The 12,476-nt window shown below is 41.3% G+C and overlaps 1 protein-coding gene across 2 annotated transcripts in view; it reads left to right on the top strand.

Annotated features, from left to right (window-relative positions):
- Positions 1-10,658, top strand: part of LOC142436573 (DNA replication complex GINS protein PSF1) — a 45,774-nt gene extending 35,116 nt beyond the window's left edge. For both annotated transcript variants that reach the window (XM_075540140.1, XM_075540141.1), the window contains exon 7: positions 10,209-10,658. In XM_075540140.1, coding sequence (XP_075396255.1) covers positions 10,209-10,277 — 69 coding nt within the window. In that variant the 3' untranslated portion in view covers positions 10,278-10,658. The remainder of the gene's footprint in view (positions 1-10,208) is intronic.
- Positions 10,659-12,476: the final 1,818 nt, after the last annotated feature.

Here is a 12,476-nt window from a genome sequence, read left to right as displayed (position 1 = left end):
GTGAGTTGACACTTGCGGGCAGAGAGTTAATCTCAATTAATAGGTTTCATGGAAAGATATTTAATGAGAGAACAGCAAGAAAATAGAAAGATAATTGATAGAAGTACAAGGATCAAAAAAAAAAAAAACTTGGGTATGGTTGTGGGTACCAGATTCTGCTATTGTGGCAATGTGAATGAATGTGAGCATATCTGTGCACGTAGGAGGTCCTGGAAAGCCCATGCTAGAGTGGGTATGCTGGGATACACAGACCTGTCTCTTCCTGGGAGGAATGTGGATTCTCAGGAGGGTGGAGTCACTCCAGAAGAGGAAGTAGGAGATCAAAAAAGAGAGAGAGAGTATTAAAATAGAACAAAAGTACAAAATCCAAAATTATATATAATAAAGCTACCTTGTGGGTGGGGATTCCTGCTCTTTTAGTAGTCTGTGTGTACATGTATGCGGTATCACGGCGCTGGCACACGGGATGGAATGCCTTGTAGAACAAAGCAGGAAAAGAGGAGGAAGATGGGGAAATGGTACAAAGCGTACCTTGGGTACTGAGCATGTGTGTACCAAGCTGCCCAAGTGATCTGCTAGCTATCTGTGTCCCTAGAGGCCAGGGAGGTAGAGGGTTGGCTGGCTGACTGTCTTTTCTCAGGGGCCACGAAGAATCACGATGCTTGTAGAAGCAACTCATGTTGCTGCTCATCCGTAAAGGGGAGTCTGTCAGCAGGCCTTGCTGCTTTCCACTTTGAGAAACTTGGGTCAACTTGGCTTTTAAGTTGAATTTCTTGCTACCAGGAAGTGCAGAATCTCTCTCATAGTGGAAACTCTTTGGTAGTTGCTGAGCACATCTTCCCGGGCTTGTTATATGGTGGCCATCTTACCCCATTTTCTGTCTTTTTCTACTTGAGGTATTATAGTAGTATAGATGTATTTTTTTTCTCACAACAACAACCTTACATTATTTATTGTTAAACTTGATTAGGAAGTAAAAAAACAAGGAATAAACCAGATTATTTGCCGATTGAAGTTCAATTCATCAGATGGGGACAAAAATCTTAATTCATGATATGAGCCTGGGAAAATGCGGCCATGCGTGCCATCCTTCAGGGGGCTCCTTACAGACCCAGCTTGGTTCTTCTCCAATGTCTTCTCTTGGAGTTGTACCTGATTTTATTACCGGTTTTCATTCGAATCCATTGGGGAATGGGCAGATTCTGCTTCTGTTTCTTGGCCAGGAATCTCTTGATCCTGAAATTCTTATGAGATGACATGGTGAAGTCGGAGCACCACCACACTCGGGGTGGCAGAGAGACGGAGAGGTAGATGTATTTTTTAATATCATTTTACTAGGGGCTCTTACACCTCTTATAGCAACCCATATATCAATTGTATCAAGCACATTTGTACATATGTTGTCACCATTATTTTCAAAACATTTTCTAATTGAGGCCTTGGTATCAGCTCCTGTTTTATTTCCCTCCTTCCCTCCCTCACCCTCATGACTCCTTGTTAAATTATAAATTATTATTATTTTCATATTTTACACTGTCTGCAGTCTCCCTTTACTCTGTTGCTTGTCCCCTGCAGGTGGGGAGTGGCTTATATGTCGATCATTGTGACTGGTTTTCCTTTTCTCCCTTTCCTCTCCCATCTTCCCCTTCCCCTCATGGTATTGCTACTCCCATTACTGTTCCTGAGGGATTTATCTGTCCTGGATTCCGTGTACCAAGAGCTCTGATATGTACTAGGGTACATGTTCCTGTCAAGCCAGATTTGTAAGCTAGAACTGGGGTCAGGATAGTGGGGTGCCAAGGTCAATTAAAGAGCTAGAGTAGTGTGTATTTTGTTGGTGCTAAACTTCACCCTGACTGACTTGACCCTTCTGTGAAGAGATGTCCAATTGTTTACAAATGGGCCTTGGGTCTCCACTTCAAACCCCCCCCCCCAATTCATATCTATATGATGGTTTGTTTTGGGTCATCTGATACCTGATCCTGTTGACACCTTGTGATCACACAGGCTGTGTGCTTCTTTCATGTGGGTTTTATTGCTTCCCTGCTAGATGGCCGCTTGTTTAACTTCAAGCCTTTAAGACCCCAAACACTGTATCTTTTCATAGCTAGGCACCATCAGCTTTCTTCACCACATTTGCTAATGCACCCATTTGAATTTAGCTATCATGTCAGGAAGGTGAGCATCACAGAATGCCAGGTTATTAGAAGGAAGTGTTCTTGCGTTGCGGGAGGACTTGAATAGAGAACCAATATTCATCTGCAACCTTAATATTAAACATAAATATATGAACATAGACCCATATCCCTATCATTATATAAGTATATTTTTATATATGTGTGTATATTTACACCTCTATAAATGTCTTTTGCCTCCAACAAACGATCCTTGAACTAACTACAAGTTTTCTTTCTTGATGTGTTTTGTTTTGTTCTTTGTCAGTGATTTGTTGTTGTTTTGTTGTCTGGTTGTATACTGTTGCTTTGTTTTCCTCTGTCTTATTTTCGTGCATGTTATTGTCTCCACAGGTCTGTCTAAATAAGACAGGCTGGATGAACTATCTGGAGGAAAAACAATGGACCGACAGTTCCGGGGGGGGCTTGGGATAGGGGAAGTGGGGGGGTAAGGAAGTGGTGTTAACAAACCCAGGGACAAGGGAACAACATGGGACCCAAAATGGTAGTGAGGAGGGAGTGGCAGGCCTGGTAGGGAATGATCAAGGGTAAGGTTACATAAAGAAGAGGTATAGCTGTAACCCAGGTGGGGATGGAGCTTGGTAGTAGGGCAGGAGGAAAGTCAAGGGAGATGGAGGAAAGAGCTAGGAGTCAAAGGGCATTTATAGAGGTCTAGACAAAGACATGTACATGCAAATATATATATGAGGATGGGGAAATAGATCTATGTTTCTGTATTTATAGGTTTAGTTTTAAGGTGGCAGAAGGACCTTGGACCTCTACTCAAGCACTCCCTCAATGCATGAATACTTTCTTTTATTAAGTTGGCACTCTACGATGCTCACCCTCCCTACACAACTGCTGAAGCCAAAGTGCGTGAACAAGTAAATGTAGTGAAGAAAGCTGATGGTGCCCGGCTATCAAACGAGATAGTGTCTGGGGTCTTAAAGGCTTGAAGGTGAACAAGCGGCCATCTAACTCAGAAGGCACAAAGCCCACATGGAAGAACACACCAGCCTGTGTGATCGCGTGGTCCTGAAGGGATCAGTTATCAGGTATCAAAGAACAAAAAAATCATATCATTGGGTGCACACCTCCATGATACGATCACCAATGACAAACGGGTGCATAAGCAAATGTGGCGAAGAAAGCTGATGGTACCCGGCCATCAAAAGAGATAGTGTCTGGGGTCTTAAAGGCTTGAAGGTGAACAAGCGGCCATCTAGCTCAGAAGCAATAAAGCCCACATGGAAGAAGCACACCAGCCTGTGCAATCACGAGGTGCCAAAGGCATCATGCAAAAAAAAAAAAAATATATATATATATATATATACCGTAGTGAATGAAGGGGGAAGTGCAGAGTGGAGACCCAAAGCCCATTTGTCAACCACTGGAGATCCCCTCATAGAGGGGTTTAGGAGAGGAGATGGGTCAGTCAGGGTGCGATGTAGTACCGATGAAGAACACAGCTTTCCCCCAGATCCTGGATACTTCCTTCCCCCAACTACCATGATCCGAATTCTACCTTGCAGGACTGGATAGGGCAGAGGTTGTATGTACACTGGTGCATATGGGAGCTGGAGACACAGGGAATCCAGGGTGGATGATACCTTCAGGACCAGGGGTCTGAGGGGTGATACTAGGAGAGTGAGGGTGAGTGGGTTGGAAAGGGGGAACCGATTACAAGGATCCACATGTGACCTCCTCCCTGGGAGATGGACGGCAGAGAAAGGGAGGAAGGGAGCCTCCGGATAGGGAAAGATATGACAAAATAACAATCTATAAATTATCAAAGGCTCATGAGGGAGGGGGGACCGGGGAGGGAGGGGGAAAAAAAGAGGACCTGATGCAAAGGGCTTAAGTGGAGAGCAAATGCTTTGAAAATGATTAGGGCAAAGAATGTAGGGGTGTGCTTTATACAATTTATGTATGTATTTGTATGGATTGTGATAAGAGTTGTATGAGCCCCTAATAAAATGTAAAAAAAAATGTCTTTTGCCTCCTTTCCTCCTCTATTTCCCTTTACTTTCCTCCTGTCCCACTATCATGTTTGACCTTCATTTGGCTCTCAGTAATTCCTCTTTCAGCTACATTGCACTTGATCTAACCCCACCAGGCATTCTACACCTTCCTCTCCATCAATTTTAGATCTCTTGTTGTTCCCTGTCCGTGGGTCTGTTGGCTCCCCTCCCCCTTCCCTAGCTCTCCCTTTCTATTATCCCCTGGAACCGTCGGTCCCATTTTCTTCTCAGGATTGTAGGATTTGAATTTTTCTAATATGGTTATAAAGTTCTTTCCTGTTGTTTTGTTTATATAGTGGATAACATTGATTGTTTTTCTAATATGTAACCATCATTGCACCCTTGTTATGAATTCATGTTGGTCATGATGATTTACTTTACTGAGATATTTATTGTTGGCTTTATTAGGTAGGGTTTTGTTGAGATATTTTTACATTTATGTTCATAAGGGATATTGCTGTATTATTTTCTTTCCTGGCTATGTTTCTGTCTGATTTGGGTATAATGATTTTACAAGTTTCATAAAATGAATTTGGGGACTTTCCATTTTTATTATGTCCTACAATGGTTTGAATAAAATTGGTGTCAACTCTTCTTTGAATGTATTGGGAGTTTTTAATTGCATGACTTGTTTCTCTTTTCAATATGTATGTTTACTTTTCCTGCTTCAGTGTGTTCGTGTATGATAGATGGTGGTGTTGTTGCTGTTATTGGAAGGTGCTGTGGAGTTATTCCAACTCAGTGTTCCTATGGACAATAGAGCAAAACCCTGCCCCATACTGTGCAGTCCTCACTATTGTTCTTATCTTTGAGCCCAGTGATGCAGCTACTGTGTCAATCCATCTTGTTGAAGGTTTTCCTCGGTTCTAAAACCCGGTACTTTTATCATGCGTGGGACACGTCTCCAAGGTCTGTCTCCCTGGACAACATGTCCAAAGTACATTAAACCAAGTCTCGTCATTTTCTGCTACAGAGCCTTCTGGATGCACTTTTTCTAAGACAATTTTTGTTTTCAGTTCCTCTTTTTAAGTAACTTATTTTTCCTCAATTGCTGTCAGGATTCCTGTCATTTGTAACTTTCATCATGATATGTCATGATTATTTTATTTCAGTCAGCCCTGCTTTTGGTTTGTTTAGCTTCATGAGTACATTTGTTACCATGTCATGATATATTAAGGAAGTTTCCTTCTCTCTGCTCTTTTGATTGTTTTGTTTGTTTCTTCCTGTTTTTTTGTCCAATCACACATAATGTACTTGATGTTGTCCCACAGAATTCTGTGATTTTCTCTAGATTTTCTTGTCTATTTTAAAAATTATTCCTTTACCAAATTAGGTTGAGAGATTTTCTTTAATCTCACTGATGAACTCTCTCTGATTCAATTCTAGTCCATTTGCTCTTTTTTAAAATTAAAAGATCATACTACTGGGGACTCAGTTAGTTTATTGTGCCAACCTGGCCGATAAACACATGTGGGGTTAATTGAAGGGCAGAGGGATAAATGGCTCAGTGAGCCTCACCTTTCTAGTTCTCGGGTCTCTTGCTTTGTGGTCACACCAGGGTGCAACTGCTTTCGCAGTTCCCTGCTTCAGCTTGCAAGACAGACTTCCTGCAAGACATCCCCAGGGAGAAGCCACATGAACGTACCCCGATGCAGCCCTGGGTGCTGGAGCACCCACGTGGAGACCCCTGCCAGCGCTGAGATGCTTACATATTCATTGACTCAGCTTTCCTCTGCAGTCGACATCATTGTGTCTGTTTTGTGAGATGGAGCAGGACTTTGTGGACTGTTATTGGACTAATGGGTTAATGTTGGACTTGTGGGCTTGGGCAGCACTGGGTTGGGATATTTTCTTGATGCGCACTTAACCTTTACATACAACTCTCTCTTATACACAAGTTGCTGTAGATTTACTTCTCCAAAGTACCTAGACTAATAAAGGGGCTCTTAGAGCTCTTATAACAATCAATACATCAATTGTATCAAGCATATTTGTACATATGTTGCCAAGATTATTTTCTAAACATTTACTTTCTATTTGAGCCCTTACTATTAGACGCCAGGGACTCTCAAGGGGCAGGATTGTACTAGGAGGCCAAGAGGTGCAGTCCTTATGCCCTTGTGATGATACTGGCCTTGCTGTGCCCCAGGGTCAGTTAGCCCCTAGGGCAAGGCAGGGCATGAAGTGAGACCAGTGTTAAGAGCTCCGCTGGTGTAGGCAGTCCCCAAAGGAGAGAGGGCCACCGTTGATCCCAAACCCTAGCGAGGTGATCTCCTGGCTGTCTTTTCAGGCAAGTGGGGGAGATATGTCAGTTACGTGGGCGCTGACAGAAAATGAACCAGCCATGTGATGGACATGGGGCTTAGAGGAGCCAGCAGAGAGCAGGCTGCCACGGTCAGGCCTTATCAGGGGTTTAGAGGCCAGGGTCAAAATATCAGTCCCTCTTTTTCCCCTCCCTCCCCACCCCACCTTGACCCCTTGATAAATTATAAATTATTATTATTTTCATATCTTAACCAACCACTCTCTCCCGTCACCCTTGGTTTCTGTTGATCGTCCCCCTGGGGTGGGGGTGTGGTTATGTGTCAATCATTGGAGTCACCTTTCTCCTGCCCTCCTGGTATCACTACTTCCATTGTTATTCCTTGATTCAGTGTGTGTCTCGAGCTCTTATCTGTATCTGTGTACATGTTCTGGTCTAGCCCGCAGTGAAAGGCAGGACTGGAGTCATGGTAGTGGGGGGTGAGGAACCTCAAGGAACCAGAGGAATATTGTATATTTCATTGGTGTTATACTGCATCCTAGTTGACTCATCCCTTGTGACCCTTTTGCAAGGAGATGTTCCATTATCTACAGATGGATTTGGGGGGGGGGTGTGGGGTGTGTGTGTGTGTGTGTTTTGGGTCTTCTGATGCCTGTTACCTGATCCCATCTCATGATCACACAGGCTGGTGTGCTTCTTCCATGTGGGTTTGTTTATCAGCTAGACAGCTGCTTGTTTAACCTCAAGCCTTTTAGATCCCAGATGCTATATCTTTTGATAGAAGAGGTACCATCAGCTTTCATTTTTTTTTTTATTATTAGCATGGTGTGTTTTATTTTTGCAGTACTTTCACATATCCTGCTCCAATTAGTGATACTTATTTTCCCCAGAGATAAAGAAAACAAGGGAATGGGTTATTAAGCTAAACTGAAATAAGGTATGAATAGCAAACTAGTAAATGTACAAGTAATTTTCTCACATAACACTTGATCACTAGAGTATGAATAGCAGCTTCTCCAACTCTGACACCAAGCGATTACATTTAACGCGATGGAAAGTTAATGTCCAAGCCTGGGTGAGCAGCATCTGACACTTGTCAGAGCCAGTCTTAGTTTTCTGTTGTTGTTGTGGTCGGGTGCTGTCGAACCAGCTCCACCTCACAGTGACCCTCTAGACAAGAGAGCACACCCCATCCAGTCCTGAACCATCCCCAGTATCGCTCTATTTTTGCATCATTGTTGCAGGCAATCCATCAGCTTTCTTTACCACATTTGCTTGTGCACCCATTTTGTCTTCACCGATCATGCCAGGAGGGTGAGCATCACAACATGCCAGGTTCTTAGAACAAAGTATTCTTGTATTGAAGGCAGGCCCTGAGCAGAGACCTAACGTCCATCTACTACACCAATGTCTTGCCATATATGATGTACATAGACCAATACCTCTATTTTTATGAATTAATGTATTTACATAGGTACACACTTATGCTTATACCTCTATCTATAGCTTTGCTTCCTAGATCTTTCCTGTTTCTTTTTACCTTTCTTCTACCTCACCATCACACTCACCCTTCTTCCACCTTAGTAGTTCTTCTCAGCTAAATTGCTGTTACCCCAACACCACCAGGATCTCTATGTCCTCCTCATTGTTGATTTTAATTCCTTAGTTATTCCCGTCTTTGGCGTTGTTTGCTTACCACTCCCTTCCCCTGCCTCCTTCTACTCGCAAAGTCCTTTGCTCTTCTAATGCGTTATCTGTTTCTCTCATCTTAGTATTAATCTTCTGAATTTCTCTTTGCTGTGGTGTACGGTTTCTAGTTTCAATTGATGTGTTATTTTAGTGCTTTCCTGAATTACTCTAGTGTGTGTGTGTGTGTTCAGTTTTTCTTTAGCTTCGCAATCTTTCCTTTCTCCCGGTTCATTGATAGTATAAAAGTATAATTTTTAATAGTTTATCAGGTAATTTCAATGCCTTTTCTTCCTGAAAAAAGGTCTTCTAGCTCTATATTGGTCATGTGCTTCAGCTGTTCTGTCTTGTTTCTTCATATAAACTTAAATTGTCTTTGCCACTGAGATGTTGTAGTATTAGTGTTTTTGTGTTTAATTGATCTTAGTATCTTGAGACTGCAGACACTCCACCTATCTACTGGTTGTTGTAAAGGATAATTTGAGAATGTGTGTAGTACTGTTTGTTGTTATTATAGCACAGTTAGCAATGGTTTGTTTGGTGGTCTCACTTACGTAAAGATGATCAGGTGGTACAGGAGTATGTAGTGTCTGTCACTGTATAGGTATGACTACAGTCATAGAGGTGGCTAGGCCTGCGATTGCTGTCCACTGTCAGGTAGAACAGGAAGGGACAAAAAAAATTGCCAACGAAGAAATAATTTTTGAAAAAGAAACCAGCAAGAGACAGCGGACAAACAAGAGCAAGTGAAAGGAATTTAATAACTAGAAGTGTGTGTGTGTGTGTGTGTGTGTGTGTGTGTGTGTGTGTGTCAAAAACCAAGGTAGAGAAAAATAAAAGAGAAGCTAATCAAAACATAAAAAAGGAAAGGAAGGGAACTGGAAAAGTAAATTAAAATGGAAAGAATAGAAGTAGAAGCAGAAATAAAGAAGAAAGCAGAGTGCAGACGTGATTAAAATAAATAAAAGGAAGTGAAGGAAAAGGAAAAACAAAGAGAAAACTTGGGGTGAGGACCTTTTTGTATAGGTCACAGCCTCTAGGGGGTTGAATATTGATTCCAGATGGAGCTTGGCAGGCCTATCTGTTTTCTGTGGTCCACGCACCTGATCCAGTAGGGCGTTTTTACAGCTTAGGTGATAGCTGAGGGGATTCTTTCTGGTAGAGAAGCAGCTGGGTCAGAATGGCTAATCATGGGGGAACTTTCCACGTGTCCAAGAGCAGCGAGGGATCCAGCAGTGTATTTTTTGCTAGTGCTTTGAGGAGAATCTCAAGCATTTCTGGGCATGGGGGTGATAATCCATCTCTAGGCATGGGGATGTTAAACCATGAGGGCATAGCTTTGTCTTCAAGCAGAAATGGACTTACAAGGATATCTCTGTCTGGTGTATGGGTGAAGGTAGGGGCTGGCAATTGTGATATCAGGAGGGTGTGGGAAACAAGTGAGGATCCTTTCTTAGTGCCAGCTACCAATGTGCCAGGCTTCTGTCTGGATGGAATGCGTCAGGCTAGCTGACAATTCACCTGTCTGTTCTTGCACCACTTTTGTTTCCCTTCATCTTCTAGTTAGTTTTCAGTCCACTTTTCTATAATTTCTTCTGAAGCTCAAGGTTCCAAGATTACCTAGTTTTACTAGATCTCTTGTATCTTTGTTGTAAGTTGTCTGTATAGTTATTCATTATACCTGATGTCCTTAATTCATAAGTTCTTCTTTTTTTAAAAAAAATATATACTAGTTACACTCCTGGAAAATTCAGGGTTTATTAAAGTTGGGCAAAAAACCACTTCTGTGTTTACAAGTTTCTTATTGAATTTAATTTAAACTATACAATTCATTTAAGTAATTCTGATTAAAATACCAATAGCTTTAACAAAATTTGAATAAAGCAATAAATATAGTAAAGTTAACTTAATTCCTTATTAACTACTTGTTGCTGTTGAGTTGATTATGATCTATCACCGTTGGAATTTTAAAATAAGCTATTAGTTTGTTTTTTATTGATGTAAAATATAATCCAAGAGGTTATTTTCCAATAATTTCTTTTCTGTGTCCCTTTTTTCCCTCAGCATTTTTTACCTCGTTGGAAGTGTGAACAGTTAATCAGACAAGGAATTCTGGAACATGTGCTGTCATAGCTTCACATTTAGACAGAGTGCAGCTCTTGGAGACATCTGTACATCTTTCCATCTACCTGACACCACTGTTTAATTGTTAAAATTACAGGCATTCTTTATGTAAAACCAGAATTACTTGACTACATAGTTTTAGTGCTCATTTCTAAGAATTTATTAGAATCCTAAGAATTCTCATCCTTGCAGTAATCTCTATCCATATATATAACATTTTATATTAGTGGTTTGTTAATTACCTTTGAGTCTTTTTCCTCTTTTCCCCCCAAACACAGTTGCATTTGGCTGTACAAGAAGAAGGCAGACCCTCATGGGTCTTACATTCGGCAGGGATGCTGTAGCATTCCTGGTGAAGCCAAGAAGCCCAAGATTCTTGAATATTTATTAATGTTTCACACAAGCAAGTTACGATGATGTGTAAGACCTCTTGCTATATTTAATGTGTAACCACAATTGTTTATCATCTGATTTGCGAAGGCAGACAGTAATGGCTAGCCTGGCACATGACTATCAATAAACTTGTGCATCAGCAACAACTAAATGCCATAAGCAAGGTAGCTTAAAACAAAGGGAAGTTTATTCTCGGTTCTGGAGGCCAGAAATCTGAAGGCAAGTGTTGACAGCACCTTGTTCTCTCTCTGAAATAAGGGAGGTCCGTATATCGTTTTTCTCAGCTTTTGGGAACTGCCAGCAATTCTTAGAGTTGCTTAGCTTGTAGTCAATCATTCATTATCTATTTAATTGTGTTTTTGGATTCAAATGCCTTTTAAAGATACCAATCACCATTTTGAAATAACAGTGAAAGCAAATAATAATTTATAAGTGTATGTATATATATAGGTAGATATGAGTTGAACCGGTGGTCTGTGGGAGTATACCTGTGTGGCAGGGACTATTTTGATATACTTATTTGTACTGTAAATATGTCAATATGTCCACGTATGTGATAGAGCATACAGGGTACAAAGTTATGAAAACTTATTCATATCCAAAAACACCTTCAAGTTCTGAGGCACTGGACTGGAAGGGTAAAGACCATAGTTTGGAGACTGTCTAGTGCAATTGGTGTAACAGTCTTTAAACCGAATGTTTTGCATTTTATTTGGATGAGTAGCAGTTATAGGGAGTCTTATAAGCTTGCGTGGTGACCAGTTAAGTTCCAACTGTTAGTCTCTTTCCATTTGGAAAAGAGTTGAAATCAAAGACCCAAACAATTAGGTTAAAGAACTATTGGACCACATGAACTCCTACCTCCTGAGGGGTACCAACTCCCACAATCAAACGGGTCCAGTTGTGTAATTGAGGGGTAAAATTAAAGAGACAACAGACAAAATAAAGTATACAAAATTGCTCACCTTCAGGACGGCCATGATCTCAACAGCCAGGTCCACACACAGAGAGAAAATGTATCATATTTCTAATCATTCTGTATATACATTTTGAGGACATTCAAGCCCCCTAGTGACAGGTAACCATATGCGTAACAGGAAGGGGCTGTACAATAGGTTTATGCGTGACAGGAAGGGGACGAGCTAGGAATGCACACACAATAGGAAGGGGGAAACACTGGGGATACACCTGTGACAAGATACCCTCTAAGCAGCTGACCTCCAAGTGTACAGTCATTTACCATGTGTCATAATAAGGTTGTGACAACCTGGGGAAAACCTTTCTGTATCCCACAACCTCTCTAACCTTAAGACGAGGAGAACTGGAAGGTTCCTGGCTACCACTCTAGTAAAAATCGAAGATCCTGAACAGAGTAGGAGAGAAAAGACCAGCTTCACTGGTCTGATAAAGACAGGTAGAGAATCCCCTCTCCCCCTAAGACTATAACCCTTAAACATCCGTCAAACCTGAAAATGAACCTATTCCCAGAGATCATTTTTATGCCATACTGGACAGACCTGTAAAATAGTAACACTTGTGAGGACTCATGAGAACAAAGTATACTGACAATCATATGAGAAGAAATGTTGCTAAAAGCCAAGTTCAGAAGGCAGGAAGAGGGTGAAATGGGAACCCAAAAAGGATGTTTAAGGGATTACAACTAATGTCACAAAAGAAACAAATTAAGAATTGTTGAATGCGAAACTAATTCTGTAAACAGGTACAATGATGAAGTGTTCTTTAATTAAATAAAAACTTAGTATTAGATTGTTGTTGCTGTGCATGTTGGGTGCTGTTTAAGATTTTCAACTCAGC

Source organism: Tenrec ecaudatus, unplaced genomic scaffold (genome assembly GCF_050624435.1).
Source record: "Tenrec ecaudatus isolate mTenEca1 unplaced genomic scaffold, mTenEca1.hap1 Scaffold_421, whole genome shotgun sequence".
Taxonomy (NCBI): Eukaryota; Metazoa; Chordata; class Mammalia; order Afrosoricida; family Tenrecidae; genus Tenrec; species Tenrec ecaudatus.
The sequence above is the reverse complement of the archived record's forward strand: the minus strand, read 5'-3'. Positions and strand labels throughout refer to the sequence as shown.